Source organism: Bufo gargarizans, chromosome 1 (genome assembly GCF_014858855.1).
Source record: "Bufo gargarizans isolate SCDJY-AF-19 chromosome 1, ASM1485885v1, whole genome shotgun sequence".
Lineage (NCBI taxonomy): Eukaryota > Metazoa > Chordata > Amphibia > Anura > Bufonidae > Bufo > Bufo gargarizans.
This window is the reverse complement of record NC_058080.1, coordinates 505,956,882-505,977,197: the sequence shown is the minus strand read 5'-3', so window position 1 is coordinate 505,977,197 and position 20,316 is coordinate 505,956,882. Positions and strand designations below refer to the sequence as shown.

General features: G+C 44.5%; 1 protein-coding gene across 2 annotated transcripts in view; it reads right to left on the bottom strand.

Moving 5' to 3' along the window:
* Nucleotides 1–7,714: 7,714 nt before the first annotated feature.
* LOC122924256 (rho guanine nucleotide exchange factor 40-like) overlaps nucleotides 7,715–20,316 on the bottom strand; it is a 145,016-nt gene continuing 132,414 nt past the window's right edge. For both annotated transcript variants that reach the window (XM_044275187.1, XM_044275197.1), the window contains exons 19-22: nucleotides 15,995–16,111; nucleotides 15,751–15,918; nucleotides 10,236–10,291; nucleotides 7,715–9,694 (exon numbers count right to left, since the gene is read on the bottom strand). In XM_044275187.1, the coding sequence (XP_044131122.1) occupies nucleotides 9,653–9,694; nucleotides 10,236–10,291; nucleotides 15,751–15,918; nucleotides 15,995–16,111 (383 nt within the window). In that variant the 3' untranslated portion in view covers nucleotides 7,715–9,652. The remainder of the gene's footprint in view (nucleotides 9,695–10,235; nucleotides 10,292–15,750; nucleotides 15,919–15,994; nucleotides 16,112–20,316) is intronic.

Sequence of the window (20,316 nt, the reverse complement as noted above, 5' to 3'; positions counted from 1 at the left end):
TGACTAATTAAGAAGGCTTGGGGTGTATTAAAGTGACAACATAGGGTAAAAATAGTCCTGATGACCTCACCCTTATGATTAAAAGGCATTCCAGCTGAAGTGAGACCTCAGCTCTAATGGAAGCTGTATGAATCGTCACATATCTTTCACAAAGAAAGGTAGAACTTGCATATTAGCCTACTGTCGGCCGAATTTGCTGTTTTGGGCAGGATCAACCAAAAATCTAACGTGTATGGGTTGCTTGATGTTGGGTGATGGGGGAAGGATGAGGAGCATTGAATTTTACCCCCAATATTTTTGTTCTCCGGGGAGTTAAGAAATGTATATAATTATAAATGATCCTCAATGACATCAAGTAGATAGGGGATGTGCCTGAACAGCGGAGTTCCCCTTGCTCTGTCATTTGAATCATGAGTCATAGCCACATAGTCTGCACTGCTGCTCCAGCTCCATTCAGCTCCGCGAGGCTGCCGAACATAGCCGAGTGCTTACAGTCAATTATCTCCAGTAGGTACCACAGAATTGAATGGAGAGGCGGACACATGCATTGTCTGTTTCTCAATTCAAACTGTGAGCAAGGATCCCTGTTTTCATGATTGGTGGGGGCCCCAGCGGTCGAACCCCACTGATCAGACACTTGTGCCCAAGCTGTGGATAGGGGATAAATTGTCGTAACGGTGCAACCCCTTTAAAACAGTATAGTGGAGTTCAGCTTTTACAGTAATTATGTTAATAACAAGGGCTGCCAAAACACGTTTACAAGGGCAATATAGGATACATCTGTGTCCTTTACTACATGAAATAATATAAAAATATAAATACCAGTGGTCCCTCAAGTCACAATGGTCTCAGGATATAATATTCAGGGGAGAACTGGCCATACACCATACAGGAATTTTCCCAGTGGGCTGATGCCCAGGGGACTGCCAAACCTGCCTCACAATCTGTGGCGCTGGGACCCAGGCCTGCACTGCAGATGACAGTGTGCAACAGAAGTGAGGTATAATGTAACTGTGCAGTGGCTCAAAATTCTACTATACAGCGGTCTCTTTTTATACCGTCTCCTGTTTCTACATAGATTGCTAGAGAACCTGTTGTGTTACACACTGCTTCTACCAATTTGGGAAGGAGCGGTCTCATCTCACTGTTGTTGTCCACATTGGTTGATAGATAAGCTATTGTGTTACACACTCAAACTCCACTGTAGAGTGAAAGAGATGTCTCATTTAACACTGTCTCCTGTTTCCACATAGATTGCTCGAGAAGCTGGTATGTAACACACTGATACAAGTAGTGGCCGCATGACAGAGTGGAGCGGGTGTCAGCAGTAATTTTGTGTTGATGCCATTGTTCTATCAGAACCCAACAAAAACGGATACTGTCTCTTTTGAGACTTGTGAAACCGGATGCTCAAATGGTCAGTATTTGGTCAGTAATTGATCAGTATTGGTAAGGCCAAAAAAAAAACAAAAAAAAACAGGAGTGGATACAAAACAGAGATGACACGTGATGGAAATATTTGCATGTCTTCTGTGTTTTGGATCTGCATCCTGCTTTTGGCATCCAAATCATGAGCAAATCCTAATGCAAAACACGGACCGGAAGATAGAGGCCTTATGGATATTCCAAAGACAGGATAGTTGTGGTTTTTTCTGTTCTTCTGACGGATCAGGAGAATGGCAAAATAAACTGTGATGTCAACAAGTCCAAACAGGGACACTAGTGGCGCCGTCATCGAGTGGTAAGGGTGGCAATGGCATGAGGAGTAATCATAGTGGCCCAATCACAGAGTGGTGTGGGTGGCATCAGCATAAGGAGTAATCATAGTGGCCCTGTCAAAGAGTGGGGAGGGTGGTAACAGCATGAGGAGTCATCATAGTGGCCTAGTCACAGAGTGATGAGGTGGGGAGCAACAGCAGTGGCATTAACAGCACAAGATTGTGGCAGTGGGAGAAGATGGCAGCAGGTGTGTGGTATCTGGTGGCTGGCAGCTTAAGCATAGTAAATCATGTGGCCAGGAGTAAAATGCCATTTTTCTAAATGTTTTTGTGTGGCAGCACACTGTACTCAGAATATTACCGCCAAAATAATCTAGTCTGATGCATCAGGCACTGGCAAGTGGAAATCCTGGCTGATCCATGCCTGATTGATCTTTACAAAGTCTCTCAACATTTTGTGTTGAAAGGCGAGTTCTCTTTGGGGTAACTATGCCCCTGGCCATACTAAACACCCACTCTGATGCCACACTACTGGCCTGGCAGGAAAGCTTGTCCAGGGCAAACTCAGCCAGTTGCGGCCACAATTCAAGTTTGGCTGCCCAGTAGTCCAGGAGATCTTGAATCTGGGTTGACTAGGTTACAGTCCAAGTATGCCACCACCCGCTGGTTAAGGTTCTGCTCCATGTCTTTCTACTGGCTGGTTTCTTCAGTAGGCGGGTGAAGAAACATGCTCATCAGAGACTGGAGGCTCAAGTTACTGCTGACTGAGCTGGTGCTGCTCCTGGCCCAACCCTCCAGCAGTCATGGCAATGGAGCGTGAGCGCCTAGGGCACCCCCGGTTAGACCTTCGTGAGGATAGGCGATGGCGGACATAGGCAGCGACCAACTGACTACATAGGATGTCTCAATAGTAGTTGAGCTTATACTCCCTCTCAGCAGGTATAGAAAAGGCCCCCCATTTTGGCCCGGTAGCGAGGGTCTAACATGGTGGAGAGCCAGTAGTCATCCCTCTGCCAAATGGTGATAATATGGCTGTCACTACACTAGCAACTCAGCAAAGATCTGGCAATTTGTGTAAGGGAATCGGATGGACTCCCTGCCTCTATCTCCACTGCATACTGCCAAGGTCTGTTGGGGTCATATTGTCTTCCTCATGGTCCTCCAGCTCCTCTCCTGTCACTTGTGCAGATAAACGACCTATTTCTGTATACATTGCTTGTGCGTGAATGTCCTCTTCCTCATCCTCCACCAGTTCAGCCCCCACAGGTCTCAGGTGGCCATGAGAGGTAGGCACCATGTCTCCTGTACCCTGGCCAGCCAGATGTATCAGCATCTGCTCCAGAACGTGAAAAAGTGGAATGACATCATTCATCCTGTAGTCCTGGCGACTGACAAATAAAGTGGCCTCCTCAAAGAGCCTGCGCAAACTACAGGTGTCATGTATGAGCTACCACTAGCTAACATCAAAGTTACACAGGGGAGTACTCCTCTCTGCCTGCATCATCAAGAAATCATTCACGGCCTTCCTCTGCTCATATAGTCCGTCCAACATGTGGGCCAAGCAGGGCACATGTGTGTCAGCCCTCCTTGACGCAGCGCAACAGAATGTTCTTCCTGTTATCGTTGACTGTGGTTCCAATTTTCAGTTGGCGAGGATATAGCCAGGATTCAATTTCTTGTTGAAGGACGCAGAGCAGTTCCTCCCCAGTGTGACTGCGTTTGCCCAGGCAGGCCAGAAACCAGGTGCAGGACAGCGTGACACCGCCATGCTCTGCATAGGTGGTATGCTGGAGGACAACTCAGAACTGTGCCTACAGTGGAGGCTGAAGACAGGGTTGAGGATGAGGAGGTAGAGGAGGACTAGTGCAGGAATCACAGCTTGAGAACGAGGAGGCAGCATTGCTGTCACCTGGCCAATTTGCTGTTGTGCCTGGGCAGGAATCACATTTACCCAGTGGGCCGCAAAGGACAGATATTGTCCTTGACCATAGTTACAGCGACACACACCGACAGGCTCAAGGACTGGCCCACCTTCTGCTCAACATACATGTGAAGGGCTGGTACAGCCTTTTTGGAGAAGCAATGATGGTTTGGGACTCTCCACCTTGGCTCGGCACAAGTCATCAGTTCTCTGAATAGAAAGGGAGGAACTGTAGTACCAGCAACTTGGCCAGGAGCACATTCAGCTTCTGCACCATTGGATGAGTGCACGCATACTGTGGTATTTTTGCAATAGCTTCGGGGATCGATTGCTGGCAAAATGAGTGACGAGGAGTAGGAGCTGTCACAACCAGACAGCTGAGAAGCTCTGACAGAAGCCTTTCAGAACCTCCTCCTTGAGTTTTCTTTGTTTTGAATTTCAGTTCCTCATCTCGTTAGCCTCTCTCAGCTGTCATGTAGTTGGACTGATTGCATCCCTTTAAATTCCTCCCCATAATGCATTAGTGTGCGGCTTATACAACTTCTTGGAGTGTGTGTGCATGCTGATCCTATTTTCCAGCCTTCTACAAGATAAGTGCTGTACATTTATTTGTGATTTTCTGTTTTCTGGATCCCAGGTGACCCTGACTCCCTCCGTGTCTAGTGTAGGGAGCCGGTGGTCGTGTCCCCTCACTATTGTAGGGTGTTCAGGTGGTATATAGTCGAGGTACGTGGATATGCGATCATCCACCATTGGGATTTTCGCATAGGCTGAGCAGACAGGGAGAGAGCCAGGTCTGATGCAGGGGTCTCCCTTTTGTTCCTTAGTTTTGGATCCAGTGAGTCATATATTGATTTTGCATTGTCTTGTTTCCTGTACACCTTCCGTGACAGGAGCATTAGGATCAGTAGATGATGGGAAGGAAATACAGCTCCCTCCTTCTGAGGTGGTGAAGCCTTGGCTGCTGGAAAAGGGGTGCGGGCCGCTACAATATGCCTTATGTTGTACCAAATCATTGAAGCCACGGTTTTCCTGGGCCACTTTATTGTGATGCTCCATGTGTTGACGCCCTGGCCACACTCCACCTTCTGCCTACAGATTCTACATACAGCCACACTGACGTCCTCCGGCAACCTGAAGAAAAGAAATCCCACATCGGCGAGTGCTCCGTGCTGACTACCTGCCACTGTCTCTATGAAGCGTGCACTGCTATTTGTTTCCTGAGTAGCAGACGGTCTACCCCGGGCACATTTGGCTCCAGCGCTCACACTGCTTGCACCCTGCTGGCTGAGCCGCACGCTGCCACCCTGCCACTGTCTCACGGGCAAGCTGTATACCTCGTCAGCAAGATCTCACGTGCGATCGGCTACATCCTTATCCACTACTGTCTGCACGTCACTGATGTCTCCCTCAACAGTCTTATGGCCAAGTCCCTGACATCTCGCAACACTTGCTCCCATGTGACTCTCGTTGTCCCTACTTGCCCGGCTATAGGAGGAAGCAGCAGATTTCTCCTACAAATCTGGGCAAAACAGTAGCTGCTAGCTGCTGACTGTCCTCAATAAGCTCGTCCTCACTGAAAGGCGGAGCAGAGCCAGCAGCATACAATACTTCCTGAGCAGAAAAAGAAAGATGCAGGTTCAGAACAGGTGGGGGCCCAGAGCTTGTAACTGGGCCATGCCAACTAAGCATGGTGTCAGAGGAACCCATTGACTCCTGGCTGTGGTTGTCTGAGATCAGTTGAGTCATTCAAGGACAGCTAGGTTGCTGGTCAAAACACGACCACTGGATGACATTGGCAGCTGTCTGTTGAAAATAATGTACAGTAACAGTAAATGTAAAAATAGAGTGCTTTTCACCCCAATTACAGAAGTAAGGCGTTATAGGATGACTTTTCTATAAAACAATGTGGACACCCCAATAACAGTAGTATTAGACTGCTTTTTCACCCCAATTAGCGAATCAAGGTGTAATATAATTGCTTATCTGTTAATCAAGGATAGTGTTCAATTAGTCCCTGCACTCTCCATATGCTGTGTAAAAAGTCTCCCTACACTGTCCCACTCCCTATACTAAGTTCACAGTGAAATGGCGGAGATCGGGCGGGATGAGTGTTTTATAGAGTTCTGACATCACAGGGGCTGACTAGCTGCTGACTGGCTCTCTGCATGGCATTATGGGTGATCTTGCGGTCCCGGGCTTCTTACTTCACTTTGTAACACGTGTAGCCGCCATTTTAGGAAGAAAACGATTTGTCACCATGAAGCACCAAGAAATTCAGCTTTGGTGCTTATTGAATTTTTCCAAAACTTCAGATCAAATTCCACTTCGTCAGCTTCAATTTGCTCAACACTAATTATTACTATTGGGGGCACTATTTTTTCTGCAGTACAGTAATTGGGGGCATTAGGAAGCACAGCAGACACAGGATTAGAATAGCAGCAGAATGATATTGTTGGGGCACTAGGATATGGAGTTTGTGTTCTATTAATTCTCCTTGCTTTGACTGACTTGTTCTACTTACTTGCCACTCCCTGGCATCTGACTGGTCTGCCACCTTACTCAGTAGACGTAACCTGGGTCCCTAGCAGCCAAGTCCAACAGATCTTGCAGACTACCCAGAGTGGTGAAGGAAGATAGCAGATTTAGAGTACACTGGCAGAGATCCCCGATGGGGACCCTGTATTCCTATTTCACCTCTGTATTCACCTCTGGTATTGCTGGCCCTGCCTATTTGTGTTGGCCCTGCCTTCCGTCAATTTGAACCCACCTTCAACATAAGGCCACGTTTAGTTTTTTCCATGGCCACTTTAAGTTCCCAGTCTGCCCCAGACAATATTTACAATATGACTATGGCATTTCACTGGTAAGGCTATTTTCACACTAGCGTTTTTGCTGAATCCAACAGGGCTCAGCAAAAAAGCTTTCATTACTGATAATACAACCATTTGCATCCGTTATGAACGGATCCGGTTGTATTATCTTTAACATAGCCAAGACGGATCCGTCATGAACTCCATTGAAAGTCAATTGGGAACTGATCCGTTTTCTATTGTGTCAGAGTTAGGCCTTATGCACACGGCTATTGTGCAATTTGCGGTCCCCAATGCACAGGCAACATCCGTGCGGCCGCCGGGACGGATCGAGACCCATTCAACTTGGGTCCGTGATCCGTCTGCACCGTAAAAAAAAAAATGTTTCAAGTAAATGGGTCTGCATTCGTGATGCAGGGAGCAAACGGCCAGTGCCTGCATATTGCGGACCCGCCGTGTGCATGAGGCCTTAAACAGATCCATTCCCATTGACTTGCACTGTGGGTCATGACAGATCAGTCTTGCTCCGCATCCCATGACGGAAGGAAAACCGCAGCTTGCTGCGGTTTGCTCTCCGGTATGGGAACGCAACCAAACGGAACGGAATGCTTTTTGGAGCATTACGTTCTGTTGAGTTACGTTTTGTCCCCATTGACAATGAATGAGGACAAAACTGAAGCCTTTTTCTATGGTATTGAGAGCCGGAAAATAGAAACGCTAGTGTGAAAGTAGTCTAAAAACAGCTGTATTACTCAACTGCATGCTTTGAATGGCTGCCTAGTAGTGCCTCTCTATAGTATGATACAGTACTATATACTGCTCTTTACCTATGCCAGTATGAGCTGTTCCTTTGTGAGGACACCTCCATTCTTCTTTTTTTGGTACATTGTGTGCACTATACAGGACTCTGAATAAACTAGATTGTGAGACCCACTGGGGACACCAAGTGATGCTAATGGCTGTAAAAGCGCTGTGGAATATGACAGCATTATATAAGTGAGTAAAATAAATAAAAGTGAAGAGATGTATATGATTAATGCACATAAAAGATGCCCTTGTAAAGTGAAAAATTGGTAGTGAATGGCAGACATTCATTTTGAAAGTTCATGGGAATGAAACTAAAACTAAACTTGGAGTATTTAAAATAGTTACATGAACTAAAAAAACAAAACAAAAAAAAAAAACAACATACGTCAATGAATAAAAACCCAAAGCATTATATACAAAATAAGACACAGATCCCACAAATATTAGGCAGAATATCCACTGACAGACATACACCTTTAATAAAAAATGTGCCAAAGACAAACCACAGACAATACACAGAGTAGACCAAAAAAATAAGAAATCAGAAAATGAGCTACACAATTGTAACCTTGGCAAAAACATGAGAATAATACTTTAGGCCTAAATATAAATCAACGACTTTCTATTCCCTGGCACCTTTGGAAATGAATGTACGATATGGCGAGAAAGGACAATATAAATTGCATTATCATCATTTGCAAAAAGTTTACATGTACCTGTGTATATAAAAGAAAAAGGACATTATGAATGATTGTGCGACATTATAGTAAAAGCAGAAGGACAATCACTACCACTCCTTCCCAGACAAATAAATGCCAGAGACTGCGCCAATCTGAAGCAAACAGCCTGTACCATTCTAAAGCACTGCCTGGCAGGGATTGCACCATCATGTAAGGAATAAAATAGAGCAAGGTTAGGAATGTACCATAATAGCATTAAACAAAGAATCAAGAACAAATATCTAGTTACAAATAGGTGTACCATGTCAGGCATAACCCAGTGGAGATGCATACATTCTAAGCCCCCCTGAAGGACTGCAGCAAAACTAAAGAGCAAAGGCTCTCCCCTTCCTTTTCTCTAAATCTCATTGTTTCCTGTAGAGAGGATACAATCAATACATCTCTTTATAAGCGCTTCTGCTGCAGGCTGCCAGGCAGGGTTTATTGATCTCCTCATATCAGGTTAGACCCTTTCTATTGAGCTCAGGAAACAAAATGTAGGAGGGCAAACAAAAGGCAAGGTGGATCTAGAGAGAAATATACACATACTACATAGGCAGACACAGGCATAGGCTTCCCTCTAATATCACATATATCAATGCACATTTGCTATTGCATTTTTAGTAGAAGAAAACTGACATAGTTTCAAAAAAGTGCAAACTCTAAGAGGAAGAACATTGATTTCTACTAAAGGCACAATAATGGAGATAAGAAAAGTGTCATTCCTATTAATCCCCTTCCACCGACACGGAGATAAATCATATAGCTCAGGTCTTTAAACCTTCTCACCATAAAATGTTAACCCATGCGGCATTGATTTCCTATATAGTCCACTCTGAAACCATTGTAGCCGTTACTAGGTCCCAGCTGTATGGCTGCCCTCATCCAGTTTCCTCTATTAATCCAGTTAAGCATTTGTATAGCAGTCTATCTGAAGTGAGTGCATAGTATTTGCTGTAAAAATGTCATCCCTTATACAGTATACTCCTTGGCTTCATATGGCTAGCACACTTAGAACTGGAAATACAACTAGATATGTTTCTATGGCTTTTTCTAGCAAGTACCGTTTAGGAAATAAATCCTGTTAAGTGAATACTCTATTGCTGTATTTATAATGCCAAAAATACTAACCCTAAGCATTTGGAGCAGGGAGCAGTCCAAATAAGAGAAGGATATTAATAACCATGTGGTAAAGCGACCATACCAGGCTATACTTAGAGGACACTGACTTTAGTCATGCTGTATTAGATATATTAGTAATAATAAGCAATTACTATTGGTATTATGGAAATAAAAATATATCCATGTCCGATAATTAAATACTGATATTGTTAAATGAAATATACTGGAAATGTATTTTTATGGTCCTATTTATAAGAACCTTTGTTTCCACTATTATACGACCATACAAATCAATGTTTAGGGATGAAAAAGCCACTGATGGTTTATGGTTTATTATGAAGTCCACTGGAATCATAACTGGGAAAATGTCATAGACCAGCCAGAGAATTGACTTGTTTGTGATGTCCAACATTTTTGGTTTCTTGTGGAAACGGATGACTTGTAACAGCACCGTAACCTGCTGAGGTTGTCCAAATGCTGAATGTGTTCTTCAGTGTTTATGTCACTGGACGGTTAATGGATAGTTTTATGAGCTTACAATGTAACATGCCATTACACAGACGTGGAAGGGAAGATTAATTCAATGGATGAATCCTGCAAAGAAGGGTAGAAGGAGAACAGTAAATGACAGACATTGACTTTAAAGACCATGCACCCCTTCAGGGCAATTTTGTTTTATTACTGCATTGTACTCATTTTGAGCTAAAATATTTTTTTAATTAGTCTTTACTAATAATTTTGAGCCCCTTTCTCTGTACAGTCTTGAGATTCTCTAGTAGCATGCTCTGTATTTTTACTATGTTCCATCAGGCAGCTCAGCTGACAGCTCCTTATCTCTGACCTTATAAACACTCATTATAGCTCAATTATTATCTTACTGATAAGAATGTGGCTCAAGTGTTTATGAGCTATTAGTAATTTAGAGATAAGGGTTATTAGGTGACCAGCACAAAGAGAAAGTATGATTCTCACAGTTAGGCAGAAGTTAACCATTTATGACAAAGCTGATTAATATTTTTTAACAAAGACCAATTGAAAAATTTGTAAAATACAATAATAAAAATACTCCTAAAGGTGTGCATAGTCTTTAAATTTTCAATTCATGACAAACGTATGGATTGCATATGGATTTTACCTTTGGCTTCTCTCCCTCCATAATTGGTGAGATTGATTTGAGGCACACTGGCCCACCTAAATGAAACATACAAAGAAATCAGCAGGCATATCCAGTATTACATGAATTCTTTCTGAATGCTAAGATGCACAGGCCTCTATGCAGGATACTGTAGACATCATTAAGGTGTATTTAGCTGCTACCTGCTCATAAGATCCATTAAATCGACACTAAAATCCATTAGTCCTGACATTGTGATGCCAAGACTATACAGTATATATATATACAGTCATGTGAAAAAATTAGGACACCCTTTGAAAGCATGTGGTTTTTTGTAACATTTTTAATAAAAGGTTATTTCATCTCCGTTTCAACAATACAGAGAGATTAAAGTAATCCAACTAAACAAAGAAAACTGAAGAAAAGTCTTTTCAAGATCTTCTGTAAATGTCATTCTACAAAAATGCCTATTCTAACTGAGGAAAAAGATAGGACACCCTCACATGTATTCCCTCTTAAATTGGCTCAGATCTCACACAGGTATATCACACCAGGTGCACATAATTAGTAGATCGGTACTCTGCATGTTGAATGAGGCTTGCCCTATTTAAACCTCAGACATTTAGTTTGGTGTGCTCCTGACTGTTGAAGTGAGAGTGAGCACCATGGTGAGAGCAAAAGAGCTGTCAGAGGACTTCAGAAAAAAGATTGTAGCAGCCTATGAGTCTGGGAAGGGATTTAAAAAGATCTCAAAAGATTTTGAAATCAGCCATTCCACTGTCCGGAAGATAGTCTACAAGTGGAGGGCTTTCAAAACAACTGCCAACATGCCCAGGACTGGTCGCCCCAGCAAGTTCACCCCAAGAGCAGACCGCAAGATGCTAAAAGAGGTCTCCAAAAACCCTAAAGTGTCATCTCGAGAACTACAGCAGGCTCTGGCTACTGTTGATGTAGAAGTACATGCCTCTACAATCAGAAAGAGACTGTACAAGTTTAACTTGCATGGGAGGTGTGCAAGGAGGAAACCTTTGCTTTCCAAGAGAAACATCGAGGCCAGACTGACATTTGCCAGAGATAAAGTTGACAAAGACCAGGACTTCTGGAATAATGTTCTTTGGACAGATGAGTCCAAAATTGAATTATTTGGACACAACAGCAGAGGACATGTTTGGCGTAAACCAAACACAGCATTCCAAGAAAAGAACCTCATACCAACTGTGAAGCATGGAGGTGGAAGTGTCATGGTTTGGGGCTGCTTTGCTGCAGCAGGACCTGGTCAGCTCACCATCATAGAATCCACGATGAATTCTACTGTGTATCAGAAGGTGCTTGAAGAACATGTGAGACCATCAGTTAGAAAATTAAAGCTGAAGCGGAACTGGACCATGCAACATGACAATGACCCAAAACATACTAGTAAATCAACCAAAGATTGGCTGAAAAAGAAGAAATGGAGAGTCCTGGAATGGCCAAGTCAAAGTCCAGATTTGAATCCCATTGAGATGCTGTGGGGTGACTTGAAAAGGGCTGTACGTGCAAGAAACCCCTCAAACATCTCACAGCTGAAAAAGTTCTGCATTGAGGAGTGGGGTAAAATTTCCTCAGACCGATGTCGAAGACTGGTAGATGGCTACAAGAACCGTCTCACTGCAGTTATTTCAGCCAAAGGAGGTAACACTCGCTATTAGGGGCAAGGGTGTCCTATCTTTTTCCTCAGTTAGAATAGGCATTTTTGTAGAATGACATTTACAGAAGATCTTGAAAAGACTTTTCTTCAGTTTTCTTTGTTTAGTCGGATTACTTTAATCTCTCTGTATTGTTGAAACGGAGATGAAATAACCTTTTATTAAAAATGTTACAAAAAACCACATGCTTTCAAAGGGTGTCCTAATTTTTTCACATGACTGTATATATATATATATATATATATATATACAGAAGAAAAACGGACAGCACTCCAAGTAAAATGAATGGTGTTTATTCACCCATGTGGATGGCAACGTTTCAGCTCATACAAGAGCCTTTCTCAAGCAATGAACACAGTGTAAAAGTGGGGTATATATAATCCCACCCCTTATTACATCACAGTGTAATCAATTAACAAACATAGACAATAAAGTGCAATTAGTGCATATATAAAAAAGCGCAAATAGTGCATATATACAAAAGCAGGCTATAAATATGAATGTCATATACATCAGTATCAAAATACAACGCTGGTGTGTACAAATTACATAACAAAAATGACATAAAAGTATATTAATCAATTAGTACCAACCAGGTGCACAATTAGCGGGAGGAGCGAGAAGATATGATGCTGCCAAAGGGAGGGGGGAGCGATGACATACCCGGTGTCACTACATACGCCGCACATGTCCAATACCGCCACGTCCGGCGTTCGAATGGAAGCAGTACGCAGGCGCTGAGTCGCATGAGAGTCAAGCTGTGGCTTCCTCTGATGACGTGGCCGGGACATGACAGAGGAGAGAATGTAGCTAATGAAAGATCTAGCTCACCTCACGGATGGACAATGGACGCATTGTCCATCCGTGAGGTGAGCTGTATCTTTCATTAGCTACATTCTCTCCTCTGTCCCCCATGGGTACACGATAGGGGACGCGGCATTTTTCCGGGTTGCGCTGTCTGGTCTAATACCAGGCTATGCGCACACACACATTAGTAAGGCAAATACATTTTTCTAATTTTTATTTCCTGTGTGATGGCTGATTAAGTGTATTTCTCTTGCTGTCTTGCTATGCGCAAATTCTCGCCGCTATATGTGAGAATAATTCACTATATCGCATCGCCGATGCGATCTAGCGTCTGCCCTGTGTGTCATAGGTAAGGAGTTTTACAACTTGCAAGATGGCCGACGAAGCTTCTTCATTCTTGCGCGCATGTCCCGGCCACGTCATCAGAGGAAGCCACAGCTTAATTCTCATGCGACTCAGCGCCTGCGTACTGTGTCCATCCGAACGCCGGACGTGGCGGTATTGGACATGTGCGGCGTATGTAGTGACACCGGGTATGTCGTCGCTCCCCCCTCCCTTTGGCAGCATCATATCTTCTCGCTCCTCCCACTAATTGTGCACCTGGTTGGTACTAATTGATTAATATACTTTTATGTCATTTTTGTTTCACTTTATTATGTAATTTGTACACACCAGCGTTGTATTTTGATACTGATGTATATGACATTAATATTTATAGCCTGCTTTTGTATATATGCACTATTTGCGCTTTTTTATATATGCACTAATTGCACTTTATTGTCTATGTTTGTTAATTGATTACACTGTGATGTAATAAGGGGTGGGATTATATATATACCCCACTTTTACACTGTGTTCATTGATTGAGAAAGGCTCTTGTATGAGCTGAAACGTTGCCATCCACATGGGTGAATAAACACCATTCATTTTACTTGGAGTGCTGTCCGTTTTTCTTCTGTATCAAGACGGGGTAAGCTGCTACATCCCTGGACCTAGCACCCATTTTGTTTTTCCGGTGCCGCCATTATTTTCCTTTATATATATATATATATATATATATCTATAGTGAGCTAAAAGTTCCAGGACACCCTTTTATTTCAGAAACAAAAGTGAAAAGGAAATATCTGAATACCATCTTGAAAGCCACCATACTGGTTCAAAGGCAAATTTTTCCAATGGGAAGGGGGTTATGTAGCATATTATCAACACAGAAAGTTCCAAACTTCAAAGTTCAGTTCAGTGTGTTCAGCACCAGGGACAACACATTGTACACGTCAAATAGCTGTGCATCACAGGGAACATTCCCAGTTGTTGTTGCAACTTTCTGTGTTAACTTTTGAACCGCAAGAGATATTGCAAATTTTAGGCAATTTCCAAGAAAATTCTGACCTTCTTTGATATGCTACATAATCCCCTTCCCATTGGAAAAATTTGCCCTTGATCCAACATGGCGGCTTTCAAGATGGTGGCCACCTCACCCATTATTTACTGGGGTATTCAGATATTTCATTGATGGGACTTTTGACTCATCCTGTATATATATATATATATATATATATATACACACACACACACTCACCTAAAGAATTATTAGGAACACCTGTTCTATTTCTCATTAATGCGATTATCTAGTCAACCAATCACATGGCAGTTGCTTCAATGCATGTAGGGTTGTGGTCCTGGTCAAGACAATCTCCTGAACTCCAAACTGAATGTCAGAATGGGAAAAAAAGGTGATTTAAGCAATTTTGAGCGTGGCATGGTTGTTGGTGCCAGACGGGCCGGTCTGAGTATTTCACAATCTGCTCAGTTACTGGGATTTTCACGCACAACCATTTCTAGGGTTTACAAAGAATGGTTTGAAAAGGGAAAAACATCCAGTATGCGGCAGTCCTGTGGGCGAAAATGCCTTGTTGATGCTAGAGGTCAGAGGAGAATGGGCCGACTGATTCAAGCTGATAGAAGAGCAACGTTGACTGAAATAACCACTCGTTACAACCGAGGTATGCAGCAAAGCATTTGTGAAGCCACAACACGAACAACCTTGAGGCGGATGGGCTACAACAGCAGAAGACCCCACTGGCTACCACTCATCTCCACTACAAATAGGAAAAAGAGGCTACAATTTGCACGAGCTCACCAAAATTGGACTGTTGAAGACTGGAAAAATGGTTTCTTGAACATGACAATGAGTTCACTGTACTAAAATGGCCCCCACAGTCACCAGATCTCAACCCAATAGAGCATCTTTGGGATGTGGTGGAACGGGAGCTTCGTGCCCTGGATGTGCATCCCTCAAATCTCCATCAACTGCAAGATGCTATCCTATCAATATGGGCCAACATTTCTAAAGAATGCTATCAGCACCTTGTTGAATCAATGCCACGTAGAATTAAGGCAGTTCTGAAGGCAAAAGGGGGTCCAACACCGTATTAGTATGGTGTTCCTAATAATTCTTTAGGTGAGTGTATATCTGGGTACTATACAATTATGAGTAACATTGCAGGAAGGTTTTACAAGCATAATGATTGAAAAATCTCTTAAACAGCTTTTGTGTTTCATCCGATGGTACTTTACAGACAGTATTAGAATATCAGTATACCGTCCACCAAAGTACATAATGTATTAAATGTATAACTCAGAAACTGGTAAGCAGAACATTTCAAAAAGGGAGAATAGAAGTGTCACTGCCACTCAGTATTCATTCCAAGCACAAAAACATCATGCTCAAGTTTGTATTGCTACTGCGACTAGCTTTGCCAATCTGTCCGATATCAGTTCTCATATTGGCAGTGGTACTGTATAGGAATTTTAATATTCATGTAACGTATTCTGTGGTATCAGAAGCCTGGAATGTAAACACCATTACTGGAGCTGTTACACAGAAAACATGAGCATATAAGCAACATAAATAAATGTAACGTGTGCTATAATTTCCGTTTCTTTTTTTTTTTAGGGACAACCACCAGATCCAACATGAGACAGACACCCCAATCGTACCGGATGGACCACTAAATCTGTGATGGAAACCTATATTCCTTTACCTGTAAATGCTTCACCTATCTCTTCACTGATTTTTTCTGGTAGGGAAACTCCTCCCGGTGATCGCAGCCTCCGAGGGCTTGGTCCTGATGTGAGTGCAAGGCTGAGAGATGATGGAGGAGAACTGTGCTCACAAGAAGAGAAAGGCACAGAGGCACGGGTACGAGAGCCTATAAAAGATCCACTGTTGTAAGCCTTTATACTTTTCATTTTTTGACCTTTTTATGTTGATTTTTCAACACCCACCTCTTGCTGTCAGTAGAGCACTCACTGTCCTTTCGCTTATTGCATTGAATCCAGCCTTAATGTCCAGAAAAGAACGATGGCTTGAACCAATTGTGGATGTGTCCTGGACTCGATGCTCTAGATGAAAAATAAATAGTTAGTGCAGCTGTTTTACAAAACTATAGTTACCCGAAAATTAAGCTTAACCCTTTCAAGACCAAGCTATTTTCACCTTCGTGACCAGGCTTAATTTTGCAAATCTGACATATGTCACTATTAGTGCTAATAACTTTGGAATGCTTTTATTTATCCAAGCCATTCTGAGATTGTTTTCTCGCATTTGACATTTCGTACTTGGTGTTAGGGGTAAACTTTTGCTGGAATGGCTTTTGGGTCGTGTCATATTTGAAGGCACACTAAGCAGGGGCGGACTGAGCGGTCGGGCACATCGGACGTGGTCTGAGGGCCCGGCCGGGGAGGGGGCCCGCCAGCCGGCCTTGGGGTGTGCGGTGCGGAGCTGGCGGCAGGGCACAGGGAGATGAGCGCTTCCATTGTGGAAGCGCTAATCTCCAGTCATCTGTATCGCTGTCCTCAGGACAGCGATACAGATACCTGTGCTGCGGCAGGGAAGGGAGAGGCCTGTCCCTTTCCCTTCCTCTGATAGGCTGCAGGCACACTAGGCCGGCAGCCTATCAGAGGCCGACGCAGGCGGCGCGATGACGTCATCGCGCCGCCTGAGCCATACAGCGCGGGATACAGGCCAGAAGAGGCCTGCATCGCATCGCTGACATGGAGGTAAGTATGTGTGTTTTTTTTTATTTTTATATATACAATGCTGTTATTACTGGCACAGGGGGGCTATTACTGGCATGCAGGGGGGCTATTACTGGCATGCAGGGGGGCTATTACTTGCACAGGGGGGCTATTACTGGCACAGGGGGGCTATTACTGGCACGCAGGGGGTTATTACTGGCACGCAGGGGGGTTATTACTGGCACACAGGGGGCTATTACTGGCACGCAGGGGGCTATTACTGGCACGCAGGGGGGCTATTACTGGCATGCAGGGGGGTTATTACTGGCACCCTGGCACAGGGGGCTATTACTGGCACAGGGGGGCTATTACTGGCACAGGGGGGCTATTACTGGCACAGGGGGGCTATTACTGGCACGCAGGGGGGCTATTACTGGCACGCAGGGGGCTATTACTGGCATGCAGGGAGGGTATAACTGGCACAGGGGCTATTACTGGCACAGGGGGTCTATTACTGGCACAGGGGGGCTATTACTGGCACGCAGGGGGCTATTACTGGCACGCAGGGGGCTATTACTGGCACACAGGGGGCTATTACTGGCACGAGGGGCTGTTATTACTGGCACGGGGGGCTGTTCTTACTGGCATGGGGGGGCTGTTCTTACTGGCATGGGGGGGCTGTTATTACTGGCACGGGGGGGACTCTTATTAATACTGGCACCGGGGGGACTGTTATTAATACTGGCACATGGGGGGCTGTTATTAATACTGGCACATGATTGGGGGCACTATAGGGGCATCTACTGAGGCCACAAAAAAGGGGTATTTTATATGGGTGCGCTGTACAGTACAATTTTATACTGGGACACATTATGGTGGGTACCATGGGGAAGGGGGGAGAGGAGTACTATGGGATCATCTACGGGGGGCACTAAGAAGGGGTATTTTATACTTGCAAATTATGGTGGACACTGAGGGCATCTACTGGAGCATTTTATACTGGTACATTATGGGGGACACTAGGAGGAAGGAGGGTGTGGAGCACTATGGGGGCATTTACTAGGGGCACTATATAGGGGTATTTTATACTGTGACATTATGGGGGCACTATGGGGACATTAGCTCAACTGGGGGCATTACAAGGGGGTATTTTTTGCACTGTCACATTATAAGAAGAATTATTTCTACTGGGGGGGCTTTATTACTCCCCCATGGTAGCAGCACCAGCCTCTCCCTGCTCTGCTATCCCTCTGCCCCTTCTCCAAATCCTTATTATGAAATCTTTCTCATTAGGATAAAACACATCAGCTCCACCGAGCCCCCGGCCAAAGTGTGGAAGTGGCGTCGGAGATCCCCAAGGCCCAAGCCAAGTAATTGTAAGTTTTCATGTGGAATATGTTTGTTATACACATATAACATACACTGTGCCACACAATATACAGTATACCTCTACAATGTGTAGTCTGTTCTATAAGCACCATTGTTTTGGTGCGGCGGACAGAAGAAAATCTGGAAGTGCCCCTCCCGAGACCACTTGAATATGACAAACGGGGAAATCCCTCAGGACGTTGCTACGCTATTCTATTAATCGTTTTGAAATTAGGTGGTCACTAGGACCTGAGCGGAACTTTGCAGCCTCACTGACTAATTTTAAATCCTTGATCCGCCACTGTCCCCAGCCTGCTGCTTGTGATAGGTAGCCAGGCCGCCACTGGCAATGCCCTCTGCCTCAGCAACATGGGCTCAGGGTAGGCCACGGGGGCGCGACGAGCGGTGCCGCGGCGGCGGGAAGCAGGAGACAGGAGTGCAGCCGCAGGTCCTACCTAGAGGTGAGCTGACTGACTGTGTGTCAGCCGCCCTCAGCCAGAGCCCCAGATTGATAAATTATTGCACTTTTGTTCTTTGTGTAGTGCGTGGCTGGAGGTGGGACATGGGTGGGGCCTGGAAGGGGGCCCTTGATTTATTTTGCCCGGGGGCACTAAGGGGTTCTCAGTCCACCCCTGACACTAAGGCACCCCAACAGAAGAAACCCCCGAAAAGTGACTCCATTTTGGAAACTACAAAGAATTGCTTGAGGGGTTTACTGACCACTTTTACCTAAGAGGTGTTTCATAATATTTAGAAACGCTTGGCTGTGAAAATATAATATTTATTTTTTACATGTAAATGTCTCAATTTTTTTTTTTTTTTAAAGATCTTTTTATTGAAATGAGAATCCACAAGTACATCCATGGACAAAGAACATCGTGCACAAAAATAGCATCAAAGCACATTGTACAGGCAATTGTTAAAGTTGGAATCCTCAAATCACATTTTTACAATTTAAGCCCCCCCCCCACCCCAACCCCCTTATTCGTGACCCCATCCCGAACCCCCCTCCTAACTCCCCACCCGTGAACACCAATCCAGGACCTTAGGACTGGAAGCGGTATCAGCACTGAGCCGCTCCTCCTACCCCCCCCCCAAGATTTACTCCCCAAGTGCCAAGTTACACCTCCAGCTTCCCTAAACTATTTGCAAGCTGGGCCTTTAGATACCAGCCAGTCTGTTTAAATGGAGCTATAAGCTCTTGTATTTCGATATCGGATAACCGTTTCTCTACGAACTTCCTCCACTTTTTGATGAACCTTTCAACTAGGCGTTCCTTGTCCTGTTCCACCTCCAATCTCTCCAGGTAAAGAACCTTCTTCATCGTCCCAATGACCTCCTCCCACACCGGAACCTCCCTTTCTAGCCAGTGCCGTAAAAGAGACTTTTTTACCGACATCAATAGAAGGTGCACACCCGGCTTAGCAACCACCGATCCCAATTCCTCTTCCTGGTTCAAAGGTATATAGTGGAATATGCACTGTTGTGGCGTGGGGCCCACTATCTCTCCCCAAATGTCCTCTATCGAGTCAATGGCCTGCCTCCACAATGGCTGCACCATTGGACATTCCCAAATGGCATGTAGTAGTCCTGCTTTCGGGAGATTACACTTAGGGCACTCACGCAGATAATGAGCAGGGGCATCGTGGTAGGATAAATTAAAAGCGTACGTTGCTCTATGCATCAGCCTCAGTTGCGTCTCCCTCCACTGTTCATTGTATATTGCTCGCCTAACCAGTTCCATTCCCGCCCTCATTTTCTTTGCTATATTTAAGTCAGATAACTCCCTTTCCCAAGATTTGTATGCCCCTTTCACCAAGCCTATTGTCTGAATGCCGTGAAGTCGCCTATGTAATTCAGAGAGGGGTACATGGGAGCCATCACTACCTAGCAATGCCGCAAACCATGCCAGCCTCTCCGAGTCCCCAACCGAGAGCGCTTGAGCCCTACAATAACTTCTAATTTGCTGGTAAGGGAGATAGTGGGCTTCCTGGAAGCCAAACTGCGTTTTTACCTGTTCCCAAGGTAGCCAATGAAGGCCGGGAGTCTGTAGCAAGTCCTTAAGCCGCATTATGTTCTTTTCCCTCCATGACTGGAACATAGTGTTCTCTCTACCCTGGGGGAACGCCGGCAAAGACCACAGTGGGAGCCTGGGCGACAAATAGCAGGGAAGGCCATAAATCTTCCTAATCGCCTTCCACGCCATTATGGTATCTTTCAAT